Below are 23,341 nucleotides of genomic sequence, written 5' to 3'. Positions count from 1 at the left end.
GGGGCTGGCAGTACTGGTGGGCCGGGGCAGGAGTGTGTGCGTTTACAGAGCAGCCCAAACGGTATACTGTGTTCACCGAGCGCGACGGAGGAGCCTTTCATTCGGCAGAAGTTTCCATCTGAAACTTCACCAAGACCTGGTGCAGACCCAGTCTTGCGGTCTCCCAAATGTGAATCAGTCCTTTGTATGATGAGGGAAACAAACTCTGTACAGATGTGCTGTGAGCAAAATAAAAGTGCACAAAATGGTGTGGCTCATGAAGCTCGCCATGGGATGGGGACTGACTGCAAAGCAGAGCAAACAGACAGACACCAGACAGAGGGGAGCAGGAGGGGCACAGGTGGCCTGGTGCGGAGAGGATGTTCCGAGGAGGCGCTCTGCATGCTCCGGGTTGGGACGCGGGACAAGGACACACGCGGGACGCGCTCAGGGGCAAGCATGCAGCCGGCGCGGGGGTCGGGGAGACACGCGCGCTGCCCTTCCGCGGCTCCTGCAGGGGCGGGGGCACTTACCATTGATTGGCACTTTTAAGAAGATACATAGGAGGAGAAAAGAGGAGGAGAAAAAGGAAACAGGGCATAAGCAATAGTACCGTGCGAGTAAGTACAGGTCGTTTCTATTCTGTGCTTCAATGTTCCAGGGAAGGTTTCTATTCTGAGGTGGTCAGAGGGCAAAGCCCCAATTCTCCCACCACGTGAGCATGGAGATGTTTAACACAAGCACTCAACAACGAAAAGGAGGTCAAAATTAGTGTCTTGATTACTTTTCATCCCTTATGAACCAAGTCATGACTAAAGAGGCTCATTTATACTCAGCATAGTCTCTCAGTTGAATTTCTTGAGCAAGTCAACCAAATTGTATCACAAAATTAACGTCAAAATTTGGTCAAATAAGCCTAAAGAGACTCTGTTTTAATGGGCAGCTACTAGTACATTAGATTAATGAACTGCAGAAATGGTAGCTATTAAAAAATGTAGCAGGCGGGAACGTGCAATGTGATTAAGAACTTCACATTCTGTAGGTGAACTCATTAAAATGCCGAATCCCTTTGGTTGCTTTATGATTGAGGGTGGCTTTCCTCAAAATACAGGGCTAACGTCATGAGAAGGAGAATCTGAGATCAAAATTGATCTCAGCTGTAGTGGACAGGGTGCGCTCCATCCACAGGGAACTCAGCTGGGGCCTTCAGCCACGGTCGATGCGCTGTCACCGAGCTACGCAGCTCCAGTGAGCGGGAGGGGGCTGTGCCTGGGGAGCTGGGCCTGTCCTCAACCCTCGCTGCCATCTGTGTCGCAAAGCACCTGGGGATGCATGGTATGAAGGTGGCACACAAGTGTGTAGCTATGTCGCTGTGGCTGAAATGACACCTGGATCACTACAAGGCGGCTAAAGACACAAAGACAAAATAAAAAGGGGTGGCGAGTTGATTTTATGGTTTGGTTTTGTTGTTGTTGTTTTTTAATTTGGATTTGCTTTGAACTCTAGCAGTGTGTATGTTCCCGTCTTAACGTCACAAATACACCTGGACGTTTTCACATCCAACTTGCGCCTGGCAACTGCCACGCACTATAAGTGGGGATGGGCAGGAAGCTCTGCTCTTTAGACTACGATAAATGGAACATTCATCAGTCTCCCCACTGTGCCTCTCTTCTCTCAGCTTTGCCCCTTGTGGGATGAACATAACTAACTCGCCCTTCATTGGGGCCTCAGCTTCCAAACTGACCCTAAATGATGACGGTCTTCCGAGTGGATCTATGTATAACCCAGCAGCACTCTGTTCCCAAGCCTGAGTGTTCTTGACATTTAAATCCACAGAGCTACAGCCACTGTCACTGCGTGGTGACAACCTGGCCTCATTTCTACTGGAACATGTTTTAGACCATTTAAACCCCACCAGCTCCACCTAGAAGAGCACTACTGCCTAGCACTGTATGGTGACAAGGGGACAGGTGGTCCTCACCATCTCTGAGAGGAAACTGGGTCATTTCTCCCATCGGGAATTCTGCAATCCACCACAGTGAGCAGCTCATTAGTTTCCTCTGACATTTTAAAAACTAGTTATTAGATGAACTACATCACTTGCTGTCTATTTCTTGCATTTGTTGAAAAAATGACCAATCAACAATTTTTTAATTAAAAACATTCCTTTACGAGGATGAAATAAAAATTACAGCTTATTAACAATAGTTCTGATGCATTACTAAGAACTGAAAATTAATTCTACCTATGTTCTTTAATGAATTCTGTTGAAGTTTTAAGAACTCAGTTGAAGACTAGTGAACTGAAAGGAAGGCTATCTTTTTGACTTAGCAAAGTCCAACCATCTGTCTGTCTGTCTGTCCTTGAAGCAATGAGGTAAAGACACAATTACACTCTCATGTTGGAGCTGGGCATCTTGGCAGGTGAGAATGAAAGGTTAAGGTACTAGAAGCTCAACTATGCTGAGCTGCAATTCACAACAAAACATTCCTTCTTGTCTTGACGTAAATTTTAACTGCTACTACCCCTGAGAAGTACTACAGTAGACACAGCTTATGTTCTCCCCGGGGTGCGAGGTGACAGGCTCACTCAGCAACCCTCACTAGGACGCACACCTGCACTGCGTAGTGGTGAGGGACGCAACTCCCAAGCACTGCCATCCGGCACACACACACTGGAGGAGCTGGCCACACTGGGCCGGCACTTCGTCCACCTGGCTGGCTCATTTCCCCACGATGTGCATCATGTTTGCAATTTGAACTGTCTGTTCCAGTGATTCTGCCTCTTGGAGGGGAACCTAAGCAACTTTACAAGATGTCATTAGTGTTCATAATAACAAAACATCAAGCTCTAGAAAAATGATGTTTGTCTAATAAGCTTATCTGAACCCTGCTGTGAAATCTGAACACCTTCTTGCTTCTGACAAAGCAGGATTCTCACCCCCCACCCAGCCCGCCCCAGGTCAAAACATCTATGAGAGCAATGTGGGAGTGAAGGCCTTTTACACAAATAAATTGAAGCTCTTCACCTTTTGATAGTTACCCACATGTCATGTGCATGTAGATTATATTGCTCAGGTGCCCAAGATTAGCTTGTGCCCCTCACTCAGAAAAAGAATAAAAAAGGAGCTTTTCCTGGCAGTGTGCGTGTGTGTGCGTGCATGTGGTTAGTGGGCTTTCTTCATTGGCCCTGAAAATGATACACAGTTCCACAAATCTATTTTATGTTCAGTCTTAAACTTCTACCTTAGTTCTTTCTTTCTTCTTAGGCAACAAACTTAAGCCCAGGGAACACAATAAGGAAAACAAAAATGACCCTCTCTACAGAAATCGTAACCATTTAGAGAAAATGGAGGCACAGGGAAACCATGTTGCAGAGATATACGCCCTGGAAAGACGATAGGGAAGAGGAAGTCGGCAGCGGAGGATGGAACTCTGGCTATGATGAGTTGTTATATACCTGGAGGTCGCTTTTGTTGTGCTCCTTTCCGGTAAGGTTAGAGGTAGAAAGAGAACACAGCCGGGACACATTCTGGTTATTTATGCGTCTCAAATGCAACAGCAGCCCATGCTCGTTTGGTTATCACGGCCAGGTAATGCCATTTCTCCTCACCCTTCTTACACTGCACAAACGGGACTTTTTCTGTAACCCCCTGCTGGGAATATTTCGTACTTGAAATGCATTCTGCCCCGCCGGGCTCACAGTTTAGCTCACTCCTAGTGACATCTGACACAGAATAAACCACATGGTTATAAAGCGCTGTCATATCATGCTGCTGTTCAGAACATCAGCTCCTCTGAATGATTTCGCTGAGTGACAGACCCATGGGGGGCTGGGGGTGCCTGGGGAGGGGGGCCGACGCTATTTTGGTCACTGTTCTGCGTAACATTGGCATAGTTAGAAAAACATTATGTTTGAAATTGACATTTTTACTGCTCAGCAATAAGTGAAAATAATGAGAAGTTATTTTCACCGTTATGGCTATCACACTGGACAGAATTCAGCTCTGGGAAGTACACAGCTGAGTGAGGACACATTGCTCTTCCCTCCCCCGGGATCAGACCTGGAGGTACATTCTTACAAACAGAGAGGGAGGACGGTGGGGCGGGACTGGCCCTTGAACCTTCCGGTACCGTCCCTGGCACGCATGCGAGCACGCCCAAGGCTGGTGAGTCGTGTTACCCCTCCCAGCCCCTCTGGCCCCACTTCCGGCTTCTCATCCCCGTATCATGCAGAAGTAAAACTCCAGCCTCCCCCCAGCGGCCCTGACTGTGCCCATCACTCCTGCAGGAACCATGGCGAAGGGAAATGTTCTCACCTAAAATTGCAGTTGGCACAAATGGGTCTGTCACACACCGTGAGCGGGTCATTGCGGAGAGGTAAAGAGAGAGAGCACAGTAAGTGACTGGCAAACAGACCCCCCACTCCACGCCGAAAGCCACAGAGAGCCCTGGGTTACAACACGTCAGGCGGAGGACGCGGAGGGGCGACAGTTCTGACTGCCAGAGGGCTACACACAGGCAGACGGCGGGGGGCTGTTACCTGGGTAGTAGGAGTTGGGCACCGATGTGCTCAGCGTATTTGTCTTCATTGTGAAGGATGACGGGGAAGACACTGCTGTAAAGGAAAGCAAAGCTGCTCAGAGGCTCCAGAGAGCTGGGCCACCACCCCCTCCATGCACACGCCACTCCCGACTGCTGATCAAAGGAGCCTTGGCTGCACCACGTCTACACGGCAAGGGCCAGCACTCCCAGCCGTCTCCGGTAGTCACCTGTCTTTTCAGAGGACAAACATCCTTCTGTGACTTTTAAAACTCTTCTTTCCCCTGAAGGGACACCCACAGCCACAGCACCACTTTGAACGGACAGATTCACCGGCCTTCAAGCCTCTGCCTGTGTGACTCTGCACTCACGCTGAGCTGAAGTTCACAGCGCAAACTATGGTGACGCTTCTGGGGGGCTCGGGACTCGCTGGCCGCGCTGCAGTGTGCCACCCCCGCCCCTTCCTCACGCTGGGGAAGCGCGGCTCTTCCACGGCTGCCACTTGGCATGCACGAAAGTGATGTGCGCCGTGTTCTCGGTCTTCTAAACCCTTCCAGCAATGCCTACTTTTTAAAACGTCCTTCCGACACACTCCCGTCTCTCCTCCTCTTCCTTTGTTTTGAGAGGGGACGTCAATCTCTCCCAGTTCCCAGTTCCCCCGGGAACATTTTCATTCCATGAAAATGGGAATTTCCTATTTTTAAGGTGCTATGTTAACTCTTCAATATCTTAGTTGGTTTCTAACAGAGAAACACTTTCATTCCACGAAAGTACAAGGATTTAAAAGTCCTCAAGGTGGCTGGGCACAGCCCCACGTCTGCCGTCCTCTGAGGACTCACATCCCCGGTCGGGATGTGGATACACTGACACGGCCAGGTCCGTGGGAAGCGCTGTGGGTCACCTGGACGCCGCGACAGGCTAATGTGCTCTGGGCCTTGGGGACAGGCCTGCGGGACAGCGCTCTTACCCTTGAAAGTATTTGTAAAGGGAGGATTAATAATGGCACAGCAAGAGCTGCAGCCCAGGCCATTCCTCATTTATATGAATCTTTCTAAAATAGAGGGATCACATTTATAATGCATGCTTGCGGTAAGCTGCCAGGAAAGGAGAGAGCAGCTGATGAAAACAAAAACCACAAACACTCGCACTCATCGGCTACGCCGGGGTCAGGGAGAGTAACACCTCTTGATTACCTGCAGACATTTTTACACGGTTGCTAAAAACGTACAAAGTGACATAAAATGACTATGTTTACTTTTGCTGTCTTGTTAAAGTAAGATATTTTAAGATAATGCTTGTCTTTTAGTATACAGATTAGACTCATTTCCGACTATCCACACCTATATTCTTTTTTGTATCATTTCAAAGGAGATGACACAACTTATACTTGCTTTGCTTGGACAGGTTATTCTTCCCTCTCACAAATGTGCTCATGCAGCTTCCCGGTCTTCCTCGTCTGTGTGCTTGGAGCAGGGACTCCCCCTGGAGCTCCCAGCACTTTCCTGTGGCCCTAGAAAACCTCACACCTAGGCACGGCTGCCACAGGGCGGGCTGGTGGCCTCGTGGCCCAGTGATGCCTCCTGCAAAGTGGCCTGCGCAGGAAGTGCACCGATTTTAGGGCAGTTGGATGGTACTATGTCGAAGTCTGCCACCAGGCTGGTCCCCCCAGGGAGACTGGACAACACCTACTGGTGCTGAGAGAGAGGACAATGGGGGCTGTCCTGCTGGCTTTACCGAGAAGGCAGCAAACCAAGCCAGACACAGCAGGGCAGCCGTGGAGGCAGACAGGGCCCCTTGACAACCGTCCTCAGCATGAGCATTTGGGACGCTCACAGAGATGCTGATTTTTAAAATGTAACTTCCAAACTAAACTTCCTGTCTAGATGTGAACATCCCGTGTTCCAACTTGAATGCCTCTGACTACTAACGGAGTTTCTTACTGTTGAGGCGAGTCATTCGAAGTAAACTTATACATGAGGAACTGCACCATGAAACAGAGAGCTTGGAGACATAGCGGGTTATCCTGGAAAGCGAGAACATCAGTGTATCTGTGTGGTCCCTTTATTTTGCAGTGCTGGGATGAACCCAGGGCCGAGCACAGGCCAGGCAAACGCTCTACCATTGATCGACGCTTCCTGGCCCCTTTCACGCTGATACTCAAGAAACAGCTGCTACTATACCAATTCCAGCCAACACTGCATGAGGTATGACCGAAATATCTGGCCAAAGCTTAAATTTAAAGACAACTCATTAGACTAAAAGATACACTGCCGTTCATCACTCAGAATAACTCCCCTTGCTTAGAAAGCATCCACCCACCCACCGTTCCTGCCACTTTCTGAAGCGGTTCTGCTGGTCCTCTTCCGTGTCTTTGGCTGCACTGTCCTGGCTGCTGTGACATCCTGAATGGATTCAAAACATTTGCCTTCCATGGACGTGTTGACTTTGGGGAAGAGCTGGAGGCCACACAGGGCCAGAGCCAGTGACTAAGGTGGATGAGGACACAGCATCGTGTTTTGCGAGCTGCCTTTCTGTTGGGCGGTTCTGAGCAGCAGCCTTCACCACACTTTCGATCACCCCTGGTAAAAACCCTCAGGAAGGAGGACCGCAGAACTGTTTCAGAGCGCGGCAAGACTGACAGGATCAGTGTGCACAAAGCCAGAGGGAGGATTGGGAGGGGATTAAAGGCGACACGTCTTTCACTCTCCTTTTTTTAAAAAATTAAACATCACCATGTACTTTGACCATGCCGTGTATGCAGTCTTTTAAGGGAAAGAAGTTTGCATCCAAATCAGAGCAGCTTCTATGCAAACCTGGGAAGCAGTTTTCCTTTCTGTGCCCCTTGCAGCCGTGAGGCCTGCCTGCCCCGTGCCTGGACTTCAGCCCCGCGCTGACAGACCTGATGCTGGGGCGGGGAACAACGGTCTGTGGGTGCTGGTGTTACACACGGGGGTACAGCAGCCCCTGACTTGAGCACAGGATCAGGGGCCAGCATGGAGCCTGCCTCAGTCCTCAGCAGATCCCGGAGCTACACTGCGGCTCCTTCTGCACACCGTGTAATCAGTCTGATTGTTACTTTCCAGAAATAACCCTTTGTACCTGGGTCACAGGTGGCAGGCTGGGAAGGAATTATCGGAGCTTGGTTTACCCACCTGGCGTGAGGTTAAATGCGGCTTAATTTATTAATTGCCATGGATAGCCCTGTAATAATGGCAGAACCTGTCAGCTAAACAAACAAACAATTAACTTGTTACTGCCACTTGGGGAACCGTCTTCTAACAGGCTTCCCTCCTGTCGGTCTACACCTGGCTTTGTTACAAATGGGATCCGAACAACGTGAAGGATGCTAGGCAGCAGGTGTCTTCCTCCCAGGCTGGGGGAAGCCTCCATGAGCTGCTCTGGAAGAGCTTACAGAAACTTCCCTGTGGTTTCCTGTGTTCTGGGCCCTGGTCCCGTGAGCAGCTTCTTTACTTAGTGACGTGTGGGACACGGTTTCAGGATGGTGCAAACTGAGGAAGGAACATGGCCTAAGGCTTCCTCAGGAATTTTATCTTACGCTTCAGTTCCCCAGGGCCACCTAGAATGCCAGTGGGCAGGGAGAAGCAACTGCCAACAGCGCGGGGTATGAGCACTTACATCTCCCGTTCAGATTGTGCGTGTCCACGAACGAGAAAGCCTCGTCACAGTTCGTGCCCTGCTCGGTGTAGCTCTTGTCCATCGAGTTCACCATCACGGTCATCTCCTGCCGAGTGCTGCTCATGGTCTCCTTCCTCTTCTTGGCCAGTTTCCTTGGGACAGAGAGTTTAGTTATGTAGACACGCGTGGGGATGGGAAAGGCGGTGAGGACGTGCATGTAAAATTCGATCATCCTCTTTACTGCTCTTCTCCTGGAGTTACTAACTTTTTACTAAAGGAAGGTCTACACCGCAGTGTACAGTGTGAAAGAGATTTCAACAGGTGTTTGAGGGACAAAAATCAAAATTCAAACTGCAGGTGCTTCTCAACTCAGAAGAGGGATGTGCCCGGGATTCTGAAAATACTTTAAACACGCCCAGCCTCCTGGTGTTACAGCAGGGCTAAGTCCTCACTGTTTCTGCCCCAGGGGGAAGAGGATGCAAAAAGGCCTGGACAGCAGCCCTGCTCTGTATTCTGCTCACTGATCTTGTGAAACTCATAATCTAAAGTGTGGCTACCTATACAAAAAGCCATAAAACCCTACAGGAAGTGAACATGAAATAAATAGATAAAACAAAATTTTCCAGGTTTTACCACTAGAAGTTGTTTGATGCACCCCAGATGGGCAGACGAAAATAGAATTTGAGATGTTTCAGGAGAAGGGATAAAGTGGGAAAGTTTAAGCAACATCACAGTAAAACTTCCAAAAAAATTCCAATTCTGCTGGAGCAACAAGAAACATTTACAAAAGAAAAATGGCAGCTATTTCTTGTAAATCATCCCGACATGGATTGACCTAGGACACAGCAAAATTTAAAATGTGCCACATAATCACAATTGCACCTAAATGAGGTGATTGGTAAGGCCGTGGGAGGTACTGCAACATGAGACCATCTGGGTAATCTGTATTATCACTTCTGAATGATGCACAATCCAAATGCTTTCTTGCCTGTAGTTATGATTGTCTTTTAATTTCATACTTGAAGACAGAAGGATTTCATTAATAAGTTGCTCTTTTAATTGCTAAAAGTTGGTGGGGGAAAAAAGACATGTGTTTCAGTAGATAGATGAAAATCACCAATAATGTGTCTGACGTGGTGTGCTACTGTTTCGGTCTAGAATGTTCCCCCAAAGTCTCATTTAGTCCTAGATGGAGATTTGGAAGGTTGCTGGACCATGCAGGCACCGTACTCATGCGTGCGTGGATCCACTGATGAGTTCATAGCTAAATGTGCCGGCAGCAGGTGGGCCTGGCTGGAGGAGGCAGGCTGCTGGGGATGCGCCTGTGGAGGGCGCACTTCCCTCTCCAGCTCTTCCACTTCCTGGCTGCCATGATGGCATCAGCTTTCTTCCACCTGGTCCTCCCACCATGCTGCTTCTGCTCCAGAGCCAGGCCATCGTGGACCGAATCCCCCATCCATAAACCAAATGGAGCCTCTCTTTCTGTTGGGGCCATCTATTAAGTTTTGGGAAAAATCACTTCACAACTGAATTATGATTAGGGCTGCCTGAGGCCTCATGGTCCTGCGATGCTGTGACGCTCAGGGGCAGGATTACATTAGAGGAAGACGTCCTGGTTCTTTGAGAACTAAGTAGTAACACAAAAGGAGAAAGGTTTCACCAGGGGAAGGGCAAATTCCTTCTCAGCTTCGGTCATCCCACCTGCTGTAGAACATTTTGCTCATCTCACTGTCTATTCGACGTAAGATCCTCATTTTCCTAGGATTACTGCTACCTGGAGTCACCTGATACTCTCGCCAGGTGTAAGACCCTCGAGAATTCAGGATTATTGCTGCTGTCTGAGTATTCTGTACTCCCTATAAACCAAACAGTAGTGGTGAGCTCAGAGTGTCTTTGTCTTTGCCCACCCTGAGGCCCTGACCTCCCAGCCCCCAATACACTTTGAAATCACACAGGTCCCTGTTGTCATTTTCTCTTTAGCCCTCCAACCTTTGAGTGTCAAGCATTTTGTTCTGGCAACAGGGAAGTGACTGATACGGGGTGAAAGGGTGAAATTACAAAGACTTTTTTTCTTTATGGGGGATGGATCTCCGGGGGTTCTCCACCGATGAGCCTCATCCCTAGTCCCTCTCTCGTATTTTGAGACAAAGTCTGGCTAAGTTTTCCAGGCCATCCTCTAATGTGACATCCTCCAGCCCTAGCTTCCTGAGCAGCTGGCGTTACAGACCCAGAACGTGGAAGGTCAGCCAGGCACCCCCTCTAGGTGCTGGCTCCTTTCTCACCATGCACAGACACTGTCTTCTTCCCCAGGGACCTGCTTTGGAGCCAGCCGTGCTGGTGTAGGTTAGAGTCTGGGCCTGATGGGTGTTCCCCTTGGGGCGCCTGAGCTCGACCTCCACAGCTGCGCTCACAGAACACAGTTCCTGTCCACCGCAGGACCTGCCAGTTCCCAGAAATGTGCACTGTTGCCAGGTCTCCCAGGAGCACCACAGTGGAGGACTGAGATAATCAGCTCCATGTCGCCGGCAAAAACTCAGTTTCTGCAGGAATCTCTTCGATTTACTATGGACAGATTTGTGCTTCTGTATTTCTGTCATTCTGCTTACAAAAAGGGGCAGAGTCAACTCTATCAGGTTTCCCTCTGCCTTTCCTTGCTTGCATTCCACACTCTCAAGGTCAGAAAAGACCACGAACATGCCTCTTGCACTGCCGCTGGCTGGGTGGGAAGTGCTGGTGGATGGAGGCTATAGTGGAAGAGATCTTGCTCCTTCCGAATCCTCCGAGTGTGTGCGAATGAATGTCTGTGGTGTGACACCCAACACCTCACTGCTGGTCTCCAAGCACCGATGACCCCATCAAGGAGCCATGGCACATGTGCAGATCAAGTGGAGCTGGAGGCAGAGGTCTGTAGCTTAGTGAATGTCTAAGTGGGGTCCACAGACTTCTTCACAACTTCAAAACCCAGCTCTGAACCCAAAGCTTCCTGCACTAGCTCTGCCCTTCTGTCACATTGTCCCGGCCCTCAGGTGGCCCACACAGAGGTCCTGTGGCGTCAGGCAGGGAAGCAAGTGGGGGCTGAAGTGGAGACAAGGAGGAGCAGTGGAGAGTGGAGGACAGGGGTGGGGAGACGGCGCTCAGACCCACCAGGTAAGCGCCCCACGGAGACCCCATACATCATAAGACTTAGGAGAAACCAAAACGCAGGCTTTAGATGAACTCAACTTTTAAGGGTTGGTAAACAATTAAAATTTAAAAAGAAAACTCTTCATGGCCCAAATAAAGCATTCTGATTGGCAATTCTGTTCTCCATGAATAACAGCACTTAGCTTAGCGTATGGGAACAGAAAGGGGAAAAAACAAACACTAATGACCACTGAGTGTCAGCACTGCGCACCTGCTTGCTGTCTTGCTCCCACCTAGGAACTGTGGAGGAGTCATTCTTACTTCCTCCTTTACAGATGAGGGGTCTTTCAGAGACATTAAATGACCTAATGGACTGCAGAAATAATGTGATTCCTCTTGTAAAGTATTTCATTAATTTCTATTTGCTTACACACTATATTACAGTCATCATCAGGTAGCTTTCAAGTGTGAATCCTCTATCATTCTGAAATTAAATATTAGGCTTTGAAGAAACTAGGTTGAGTTACCAGCACCTAGCCAAGGTACTCAATGCCAACAGCATCCAAATGTTTATTCACTGGTTTAATTATCATCATATTGAAGTATTAATAAAGTGAGTCGATCAACTTAGGTATTAAAGATGCCTTTTTATTTGTGGGGATTCTTAGTTATATATCAGTTAAAAGACAGAGATTGTCAGAGATGATAAGAAAATAAAACACAACTGTATATTACCATTAAGGAATGTATCATAAAGACTGTTAGAGATTAAAAGTAAAGAAATGAAGGAAGATTGCCAAGCAAACAATAAAGGCAACGTTAAATTCCATGCAAAACTTCAGAGCAAGAAAATTTACCATGAATAAAGAGGCATTTCATATGGACAAAAGACTTAAAAACCCCTCATGTCTACGTGCTTATAACAGAACATCGGTTATGTGAGGCAGAAGGGGATAGCACAACACTAAGAAATAGACCAATCTGCTATTATAGTGGGAGTCATCCACATTCCTCTATAAACCCTGGACAGCTCCAACAGGTAGAAAATCTGTAAGTACCCAGCGCAGTCCACAGCACCAGGAGCAACTGGATTAACTGACACCTTTAAAATATCTCACCTAGCAGCAGCAGAACTCACATTATTCTGAAGCTCACAGGGAAGATGCACAAGGACAGGCCACTTGGGGACATGAAACACAACTTTAAAAAACTGAAAAGAATAGAATTTATAAAATATTTTCAGATGAAATTGGAGTTAAACTAGAGTTCAACTGCATAGAATAGCACAGTGATGACCTTTTAGATAAAACATCAAAGGCCTGATCCAGGAAAGACAGACCGTTGAGACAGACTTGGTTAAAATGATAACTATCTGCTCTGTGCGTGACACCATGGAGAAAGATAAGCCACAACTGGGAGAAACTTTGAAAAAGCCATATCCAAGAAAGGCCCATGAACATAACACATGAAGAGCTCCAAAAACTCAACAAGGATCTTAAAAATAGGATCTTAAAAATAGGATCTTAAAAATGGACCAAAGACCTGAGTGGATAGATCACTGAAGGAGACACCCAGATGAAACACAGACAATAGGATCTTAAAAATGGACCAAAGACCTGAGTGGATAGATCACTGAAGGAGACACCCAGATGGCAAATACACCAATGAAAATACGCTCCAGGCAGTGGAGGAACGCACATGAGAACACGAAAGCCACAGCACTGCCCATTTATCACAACAGCCTAAATCGAGAACACGGATACTGTCCATTCCAGAGAAGATGGAAAATGGCAGGCACTCTTACTCAGGCTGGTGGCAGTTTCTTTACCAGAGTGATTTGTACTTTCTCATACCGCTTTCCGAGCCCTCGGTGTTTAGCCAGAAGAGGTGAAGACACATCTACATCAATATCTGCACATGTATGTTTACAGCAGCTTTATTCTTAGTTCCCAAAACTTGCAAGCACCCAAAATGTCCTTCAGTAGGTGAGTGGGGAACTGAACGGTGGTCCCTCCAGTGAGACAGTGTTCAGTGCTTAACAGAAACGAACCATCAAGGCATGAAAAGGCATGGAGAGAGTGTAAATGCATATTATTAACCGGAGGAAGCCCATCTGAAAAGGCTACATGCTGTGGTTCTGAGCACCCAACATTCTGGAAAAGGGAAGAACACAGAGGTGTAGTGACTGTCAGGGCTGCGAGAGAGGAGGGGCAGGTGGAGCACACGGAGTCCCAGGGCAGCGAGGCTGTTCTACACGACACTGCCATGGCGGAGAAGATACACAGAGGTGTCAAAACCCACACAACAACCATCCCAAGAACCAGCCCTGGTGTGAGTTGTGGACTTTGGTGACAGATTACAAACAATGGGAGGCTTTAGGGACCTCTGTGTTTTCTGTTGAAATAAAGTCTAGTACAATTTGTAATCCTGCTTGGAAATAAGTAACAAGGAGGAAAAATAGTCAGATCCCTCAAACTGCAAGTTAGAATAATGGTGAAAAGGGAGAGAAATGTACAATGAATTTTAATGAGAGCAATACTCATTATGGCTCATGCTTATTTAAATTTTAATATTTCTTATAATTCTTTCTTGAGGAAAAAAATAAAAACATGGACTGAGAATAAGGGAAATGGGAGAAAACCCTATTGGCCCAGCACTGCCTACATGGCAGGCGATGAAGAAAACCGAGTGAAGAAGGCCTGGTCAGCAGTGCGTCCACAGAACGGCAGGATGACACGCGGCTGCCAGCGAGGAGGACAGAGTGCAGCCCAGGGGAAGGCGCTGGAAACAACTGCTCGTCCAGGCTACCTCTGGGCACGGCTGCACCTGCAGGCTGCGAGGGCTCATTTGTCATCAGGACCAGGGGACTCCTACGACGGAGCTCGGCACTGGTCATGCTGCCGGGTGAGGACCACTCGGGCTACAGGACGGTTCACCATGGATCTCGACTATCCCTGCCCACTGTCCTGCACGCCCTCCTGGAAAGGCTTTGTGGCCTTGGACGGAAGTACAGTTGTTACCCATAGAAAAGGTGTCTGTGTGTAAAAGCAATCTTTCACTTCGACATTACAGGCAGGGATGGTGAAGCCGATGGAAATGGAAATCATATACAGACAGAACAACAGGAAAACAAATGGCTTTCTGGTCCTGGCTTTTATAATTAAGTGTGGCTTAGACTTAATTAAGGGCTGAGGAGGAAACCAGATCCAGGAACTATTTAATTTTTTCTCACAGTAGGGATCAAACAGTCATTGGTTGAGTCAAACAATCCCTATATTATACCAGATTGTCAAGATCCAGCTGAACAAGCTGAAATGAATAAGGGGCTGTCACCTGAAAGGCAGAGTAGTGTAGCGTACCACACAATGTGGTTTGTAAAAGTTTAAACCTGAAGGGGAAAACACAGTGGTCTGACAACAAATTATTTCAATTTGAAACAGCACAATAGCTGACAGACTTACAACGTGAAAATAATAATTATGAGGACCTTGCAGGACCTTGGGTAAGCCTAGTGATCACATTCCCTGCTGAGGGAACTGTTGTTATCAGCTATAGCACAGATAGGGAAACTGAGGCTCAGGGTAGGGAGCTGTCCCCGGGTGCTGGCTAGAGAAGCACTGTAGACCCAGGTAGTGTTTTCCCATGTGGAGATGGGAGCCTCTCTGTGAAGCCATAGCCAGCCTCCCGGGCTCACCAGGCTCCTGCCTTCTGCCTCACTCTGGAGATGCAGCCAGCTGAGGTTGCCAGCTGGTAACTGAGGTAGGAGTGTTCTCCCGAACTCTAAGTGCTAACTGTACCACCACCAAGAGGTCGTCAAGAAAGCAACGGCGAATGCTGGAGAAGCTGCAGTGAAAAGAACGCTCTACACTGTGGGTGGGAGTGTAAGTTAGTAGAACCACGTGGAAATCCGTACAGGGACATCCCTCAGAGAACTGAACCTAGAATTCCATTTGGTCCGGCTGTTCCCCTTCTCGGTATCTTCCTGAGAGCGTTCGAGACATCACATTACGGGATGCACACACACACAGGCTTGCTGCTACACCACTCACAACATCTACATCTTGGAGGGGGCCTGGAGGTCCATCAGCAGATGAGGGGATGAAGGAAATGCAGTATTACACGCAGTGGAGCACTGCTCTGCCACGAAGCAAGTCTGAGTTACCGAAGGAAAATGGATGCACCTTGAAAGTACAATGTTAACTGAAGTGACTCATCTCAAACGCCGCAAGTGTAAATACAGAGCAAAACGCAAGGTAGTTAAGAGGAGACATGGAGAAACAGAGGAAGAAGGGGAAGCAGAAACAATTCAGATGTGTTGTGTGCCTGTACCGGCTCCACACAAGGATACAAACATCACGTACTGCAAACACGGACCAACAGAATATTTAAAAATAAGTAAAAGAAGTCCACCTGTCCACCTCGGCGCACGGAGGACTGTGGAGAACACTCAGTACCTGCCCCGCTCCTGCAGGTTGGCACCGACTGGTAATGGGCCTGTGTTCACCTCAAGGAAGAGTTTCATCTTCAGGCAAGCCACAGACTGTTTGAGAGCCTGCCTCTTCCCCTGGGCTGAGTTAAAATAACTGGCTGAAAATTCCTCAGCATGGAAAAAGACCAAAACCCTGTTGTGGTGGCAACTTGAGGACGCGTGAAGTGAGGGAGTCGGACTGCGTGTTCTCACTTCCACGTGGAAGCTGGAGACGTCAGGGCCGACGTTGGAGGCGTGTAACCAGAGGACAGGAGTTTGGAGGGGTCGGGGTGGGGACAGAGGGTGCAGCTGGACAGGAGGAGAACTGCGATGTTTAATCTCTAACTGTAAGTTCCTAGGTAACTAGAAGAGAAGATCTGGAATGCTCCCAACATAAAGAAGACATGATAAACGTGCGAGGCGGCGATGGACGTGATCAGCACACATGTACCGAGATCTCGCACGGGTCTGTACAAGTGTGCCAGCTAGCAGTTTCAAGAATGCTTTTGAAAATAATAGGTAGATGGACCACGAGGAGGCTGATGTTACTAAAGGAACTGGACTTTCAAACTTCTAAGTCGAAAACAACTATTTAGATAAGACTGGCTTTCTTTTAAAACAAGGTGAAATTAAATGTGTTACAATCTGTGATCACCTCCTAAATCATAATGCCAATGTCTCATAGGACCAAGATGATAATCATTATTATCATGAGTTACAATCAAGGGGATGGAGATGATTATGTAAATTATTGAGATAAAATTGATGGAATCCTAAGCCAAGTTCACGTGTGAGAACAAAAAATAAGTTCATGACTTCATACATTAAACAATTTTTTTTGGAACTGAAAAAGATTTAGAGCCTGCTGTTTTCTGCAGAGAGCAGGAGTATCAACGTTTTTCTAATCATGGACTTCTGGACTGATTGAAAAGAAGTTTCACCCTGGAAAGAGACATGGGGTGAGCAAGCCCGGCGTGATGAGGTTCAGGAGCCACTGCTGAGGCCCCACAGGAGTGTCTCGCTCCAGCTGAGCGCACTTCACACATCTGCTGCGTGGCACAGGGCTCTGGGCCTCCGCACTGTTCGTCCACTGTCCCAGAGCATCCCTGGCCCATGGCGGGGATTCAGCTGTTCCCATGACTGACTGCTATGGTTGTGATGTCTTGTTTTCCAATCACAGAAAACATGAGGAACAGTGGTGTGAGAAGGGGCTCAGAGGACAGAAGGACGGACAGACCAACATGGGCTGGTGCACACATCTCACAGCTCAGGCCTTGGCCTACTGCTTTTCAAGCTGTTGGAAGAAGCAAAAGGACACTGGCCACTGAAAACACACGATCATGTGTGGATGTGGATAGTCTACCTCTGGTTCCATGTGCTGGGAAGGTCACCTGCAAGTCTTAGGCCAGGGATGGCGAACCCTCCAGAGCTTTCAGTGATAACCAACAGCCCACAGCAGCACACATGCCGTAGGTGCCCCAGGCTAAGGGAACTGGAGGCAGAGAGGGTGAGAGTGTGCCCAGGGCGCTCTGTCTTAGAGCAGAGACCCCAGCTTCCCCAGGGGCGCTCTCTGCCCAGTCACAGCACAGCAAGAGGGCCTCATCCAGGGGCCGGCACCTTGATACTGGAATTTGTGAGAAATAATTTCCTCTATAAATTGCCTAGTGCGTAGAACTGCTTTATAGCAACAGAAAATGGGTTAAGACAGTGATCAAGGGGAATTAGAAAAACACACACAACATATGTATTTTGTAACTTGAACATTATTCACAGAACAGCTTGGGATGCACTTACTTTATTTCTCCCCACTCCTTCTCCTTTCCTGTCCTCTTTCCTACCCTGGAGAGACTTCTGAGCCTGGAGCTCTCCCCACTCAGCCTCTGCCTGACCGGCCTTGCAGTGGTTTGTGGGACTGGTGCTTCCGCCCTGCCCCACTGAGGACGGGGAGTCTCATGGTTGGCCCTGCGATCCCCCTGCACACGGATCCCCCGATCAAGACGTCTTCCACCAGGGAGCAGCTCATGGCTCTGGAGAGCACCCAGTGTAATTTCCCGAATCAGCTGAAGATTTCCAAATGCTAAAAGACTCAGTCATAAAAATAACAGATGCAGTACCTGTCGGCCTTAGCAGTATTTTGTTTAGTTTTATTTCTCATACCAGGACAAGATGAATCCAGAGGGACTGAGACCAGCAATGGAAACCAGGGCAATTGCAGTAGAGCAAAGATGGGGGTAAAGGGACAGGAGTGGTCGCAGGTCCCCGCCCGCTCAGTCAGCGGGTGCCACTGAATTCCACTTGCACACATTTTCTTGAAACTTAATGGTTTCGAAAATGTCACTCTGCGGCAAGACTAAACTGGTGTGCTGTTGATCCTCTATGAGACTATAAATACAAGTAAGAAAGAGGTATCTGAATGTGCATCACATGGGACTGTGCCTCCCCTCCCCTCTGATGACATCTGTTAAGTTCACTACAAACACTGGAACGCCTCACAAGCACAGGGCAAGCCAGAGCACAGGCAACGGGACAGGAGGGGCCCAAAGAACTGCTCGCCGTGGATGCGGCTTTAGGTACTTACACTACCATCAAATCCAGGTGACTGGATGTGCAGAGCTAAGTAAGGGCTTCTTAATCAAAAGGAGGAACGAATGAAAACACATATTCCAAATGAAGAGCTGCCGGCTGATTTTCACAGCACAGGAGTAAATATCATGTTTCTTAAGATGCCCTAATGCAGGCATCTTTATGGAGGCAAACCTACAGCACACGTGCTACTGTGTTTTTCTTTTAAGATAAAAAACGTTAACGTATTCGTTTCTTTAAACATGGAAACCTCATTATGCAGTTTAACTGCGGCCCTGGCACTTTGAGACCTGTAAGTGGTTTCGGGTTGTGGTTTGGACACTCGTCTCTGAAAGGCTCACCCTCGCTGCACGAGTAGCTGGCATGGAACACGGTAACAGCAGCCACACAGACCACGGGAAGGCTGCCCGGGCTGGTGCAGATCTCGGCAGGGGCAGACGGCCAGAAGACTGAAGACGTGTGCCTCCCGCCCGGGGGGCCTGTGACCTCACACAGGTACATGGCGACGGGCGAGGGGGATCTGGCCGCGGCTGGAGAGCAGGTGCCAGTGAGCGCAGCAGGGCACAGGCGCACTCTGAGCCACTGGGTGGGCGGGACAGATATGGCGGAGTGAGGGGTCAGAGCCTCCCAGCCTCTCCTGCAGGCTCTGAGGGGGAGGAAGAGGGAGGTTTCTAACAGTGAGAAAAGGCAAGGCTATGGAGTCTTCTCTTCCGATTCCTCCCCACACCTTGACCTCAGCCCAGACGGACCTGTCTCACTCTTCTGAGCTCCAGAACTATTCAATCATTGTGCTGTTTTAAACCATCAGGCTCATGGTAATTTCTTACAGCAGCAACAGGAAACTAACGCAACACCATAAAACCATCGCTCAGAGTTTCAAAATTTTATCAACTATGAATGTTCCTACGTAACCAGCCAGCCATTTGGCCTTTCTAACACGTCTGTCTATCAACAACTCTTCCCTACAAGATCCTACATTTGCTTATTAACTTATCCTACACTACTGTTACTAAAATATCATTATCTCCTAGGAAAAATACAACCACAATTAAAGATCTCTACCTCTGATTGTGAAATTGTGAATTCCTTTTACTACAGATAGTGATCTTAAAGCAAACTAATTTCAGTACTTGAGTATGCAAAGGTCCATACATGTTGTTAAAAAAGGTGTGAAAAGCAAATAACCTGGCCTCACTGCCGCCCATCCACTGGGTACATACTGTAGGGGTAGGGGCCAATGAGAATGCTGGGAAATGTGGAGACAGCCTCTTCCAAAATTAAAATGAAGCCTCCAGACTAGTGCCACAGTTGTACCTCAGTGGGCAGAGCTGATGTGTTTGGCTACACATTCATCAGCACCAGTGACTCACGAAAATGCTCACCAATCTGACGATTCTTATAACTTCTTGAAAAATGGCTTCTTATAACTTGTTGATTTGCACATATTTGATTGTGTGTGACACTGAAAAACTTTTAGATGTTACTCATATTACAAAGTGCATGCGTCTTATATTATGGAATACATCCCTATTCTGTAGTTGCCTTACTACTCATTTTTTATTGGGTCAACTTTTTTATTGATGTCTACATATTCTTTACATTTTGGCCATTAGTACTTTGAAATACGAAGTATCAGCAATATTTTCTCCTCACACTGCAGCTTGTTTTAAGCTCTGTTCCTAGTGTCTCTCGGTGTATCGGAGATTAAAATTGTGAGATGTTCAAATTTATCAGTCCCATGATGGTGGCCTTCGGGTGTTCTGCTTCCAGAGGGGATGGCGGTCCTGGACCTCGCTCCACACTCCTGAGCTTTGTCTTCCTAGTGAGACAGCAGTGGGGATGGGTGACAGCAGGCAGGTCAGACAGGGCCGATGGTGGAGCAGAGCAGGAGCAAGGGCTGGCTGGGATCAGTGACCACCACCGCAGCCACCGTGTTCCCAAACGCCACCGACCATGGGGAGACACTGGGGTTTCCTGGAGAAAAGGCCGATGTAGTTATGGGTACACAATGCACAAGACGAAATGAGGACATTCTGTTGTCCCAGAATCTCTCAAAGGTTTGAGAGTCGGAAAAGAACTGCGAGTCAATCTGAAGTGGCTCCTGGTGGCTGAAGACAAGGCACTCTGAACATTCAAAACAATTGCTACGAAATATCCCATATCCATTAAATCTCCATTTCATAAGGACACTGCCAGTAATCTTACAAAGCCCACCATCACCATTATGTCATCATAAAACCGGTTAATAAAAGGAATGAACTTCAAATGGTTATCTTGCGTTTCCTAAATGAACTACATCTCAGAGCAAGGGAACAGCTGAGTACAGAATGACACTTCACAAACACAGAGGGATGACAGAGTTAAGACGTCACATTCAGGAACCCTTAATAAAATAATGGGTCTAGTTAATCATCACCAGGAGCTTAAAAACCCATTAAACAAAGACCTCCTAAGGGATGAGTGAGACTGGCAAAACCATAGCCCACTCGTCAGTCTCAGCAGTCTGTGCTTCCTGGCACAAGGAAACAGGAAGCACGAACATGACCCACGAGGGATTCCACCAGCGCAACACCTGGAACCTGTTGAAGGCTGTGGTTGGACCCTGGTTCACAGGACAGGACTGGAGCACGCTGCCAAGCGGGGGATTCCGCAGGTGGAGTGGCGTGTCCAACAAAGAAACAGGACAGGGATGGGCCACATCCTTCTGCTTCACAAAAATGGATCATACATGAATGAAAGGCTGGGTGACTTGCCCACGGTCACAAATACATCGACGTGGAATCAAACAAAAACCGGGTCTCGCTTACTTTGCTTCAGTTTCCCCAGCACATTTTTGACCACAACCTCTGGCTTTACAAGCTCCCATTCAGAGCCAACGTTCAGTGGGCAAGGTGCTTTCCCTGAGTTTCAGGGGACAATTCCTAGAGAAACCAATTGAGTTGTATGTTCCATAAGGAATCACTAGAGACACTGTTCCAAACGCAGAGTTTGAAAAGTACTCTGAGTTTTTAAAAAAGCAAAATAGATTTACTTTGAATCGAGTGTTTCGACCTGAATGAGGGTTCTCTTTTTGCTCACTGACTTATCTTTCTCCCTTCTCATGATCAGAGTCCCATGATCTAAATAAGGAGAGGACAGAGCTACCTAGGTGACAGCTACATGGTTCTTGGGAGCGAATGGTACAGACACAAAAGACATTTCCTGCAGTGTATGGCAGACTTTCAAATTATCTTTCTCTAGCTCATTAGCAATTTAGAAAATTTAGATTTCATCATTAAAGAAGCCATCTGCCTATCTGGGAGCTGGCAAACAGGGCTGGCAACTTTTGGGGGAGGTGTACTCAGCAAAGGGAAAGACTGCCACTCTGTCCCCAGTCCACGGAACTGAAACTAATGAGGTGTTCTAGGCCATGGGGTGGCACTCTGCACATCCATCAGGGCAGGGACAGAACAGACGCTGGGTACAGGGTCTGAAAGTGCCCTTGTATTTACTGTTCAACTACCGGGGACTTGGCTGTGCTTTGTTTTTAGTACCACCCTTCCCCATAGTGAATGGCATGGCAGCAGGAAAGACTGGCATTCCACACAATCCATAGCCCCTAAGAGGCGCAAAGCATGGGCTTGAGCACTGTGAACAGCTGAAGACCCCCACGGGGAAAGGACAGCAAAAAAGGAGCCCACGTCATCTGAAATCAGACACAAATTTCTTTTCCTTCCCAAGACTCGAGTTGCATTGTGTATTGCACAGGGTCTGGTCTGCTCAGCGTGATTAGAAGTGTTTCATCCTTCTCACGATGTGGCAAGAACAGAAATCATTCTTCACAAAATACCTGTAATACTTGAGAGTGATTTATAGTAAGAAGAGTACAGTTAAAAGCCTTTTGCTAAATTTTCCAACTTGAGGTCACTAACTTGAAGCCTCCTCCAAATTTCGTATTTAAAAGAGATAAGAATCGACTCTTGAATTACTGTCTGATGGCTGTACGGTTCTGAGGTTCTTCATAATCAGCCAGCCAACATTTTAGAGAAAGGTATGAGCCGCCTGCAGGGAAGCCCGGCTCCATTCTGAGGAAGGCTTACAGCAGAGTCCAGAGCTGCACGTCACTGGCAGATAGGAAGCAGACCAACATGGCAGGTATTGTATTTGGGGAAAACTGATTTTCCATTTCCTCTAATCTCTACCTACCTCCATTAGCCTCCACTTGTCCCTTTTCAGATAAAACTTATCTCACAGAGTACATGGCACTGGCTGGGGAAACCCTGCCCTGTGTCCTGCCATTTTGGCTTCTGAATAAAAGGCACTGAAACTTCCTTCAGTCTGGATTTCCTCCTATGAACCAAGCGAGGAAGCTGTCACCTGATTATGAGGGTCACATGAGAACACTCTGAAACACAGACACTGGTAAGGACTTCATAGGAAGAAAATGAGGACTTCAGTGCAGAGTGCTTGCTACCCATGCCACCACCTTCAGAAGTCGTGCCTTTGGGAGGGGACTGGATCATGAGGGCCCTAACTTTATAACTGGATTAATGCATGACAGATTTATAATTTAATGGCATTATTAGGTGGAGATAGAGACTTAGGAAGTGGGGTCTAGTTGAGGGAGTGGACCCTGGGGGTACTCTGGGGATTATATGCTGTCCCAGCCACTTCCTGTCTGGCTCTCTCTACTACCTAACCACCATGAGGTGAGCCGTTTTAGCCTGGCTCTTCCTCATGTCCCTCAATGTGATGTTTTGCCTCCCACAGGCCCAGAAACAATGGACCCAGCAGACTGTGGACTGAAAGCTCTGAAATTGTGAGCCAAAATAAATCTTTTCTTTGAAGTTGACGATGTCAGGTATTTTGTCATAGTGCCGAAAAGCTGACTAATGTAACTGTACCGTAATTTTTTTCTCCCCAAGAGTCTGGATATTCACAGGTGATATCTGAATTCATAAGTGCACCTCCCACCCCCATGAACCCTGTGGTATACAGGTGGAGACGGCAGCCCCGGCCTCTGGGAAGCTCA

General features: G+C 47.9%; 1 protein-coding gene across 8 annotated transcripts in view; it reads right to left on the bottom strand.

Annotated features, from left to right (window-relative positions):
- Ptprm (protein tyrosine phosphatase receptor type M) overlaps positions 1-23,341 on the bottom strand; it is a 608,602-nt gene that overhangs the window by 144,817 nt on the left and 440,444 nt on the right. For 4 of the 8 annotated variants that reach the window (XM_033757448.1, XM_033757447.1, XM_033757449.1 and 1 more), the window contains 4 exons: positions 8,157-8,308; positions 4,522-4,596; positions 4,298-4,324; positions 513-524 (listed from right to left, as the gene is read on the bottom strand). In XM_033757448.1, coding sequence (XP_033613339.1) covers positions 513-524; positions 4,298-4,324; positions 4,522-4,596; positions 8,157-8,308 — 266 coding nt within the window. The remainder of the gene's footprint in view (positions 1-512; positions 525-4,297; positions 4,325-4,521; positions 4,597-8,156; positions 8,309-23,341) is intronic. The other 4 variants (XM_033757452.1, XM_033757453.1, XM_033757454.1 and 1 more) reach the window with 3 other exon arrangements.

Source organism: Fukomys damarensis, unplaced genomic scaffold (assembly GCF_012274545.1).
Source record: "Fukomys damarensis isolate Sample0158 unplaced genomic scaffold, DMR_v1.0_HiC HiC_scaffold_30, whole genome shotgun sequence".
Lineage (NCBI taxonomy): Eukaryota > Metazoa > Chordata > Mammalia > Rodentia > Bathyergidae > Fukomys > Fukomys damarensis.
The sequence above is the reverse complement of the archived record's forward strand: the minus strand, read 5'-3'. Positions and strand labels throughout refer to the sequence as shown.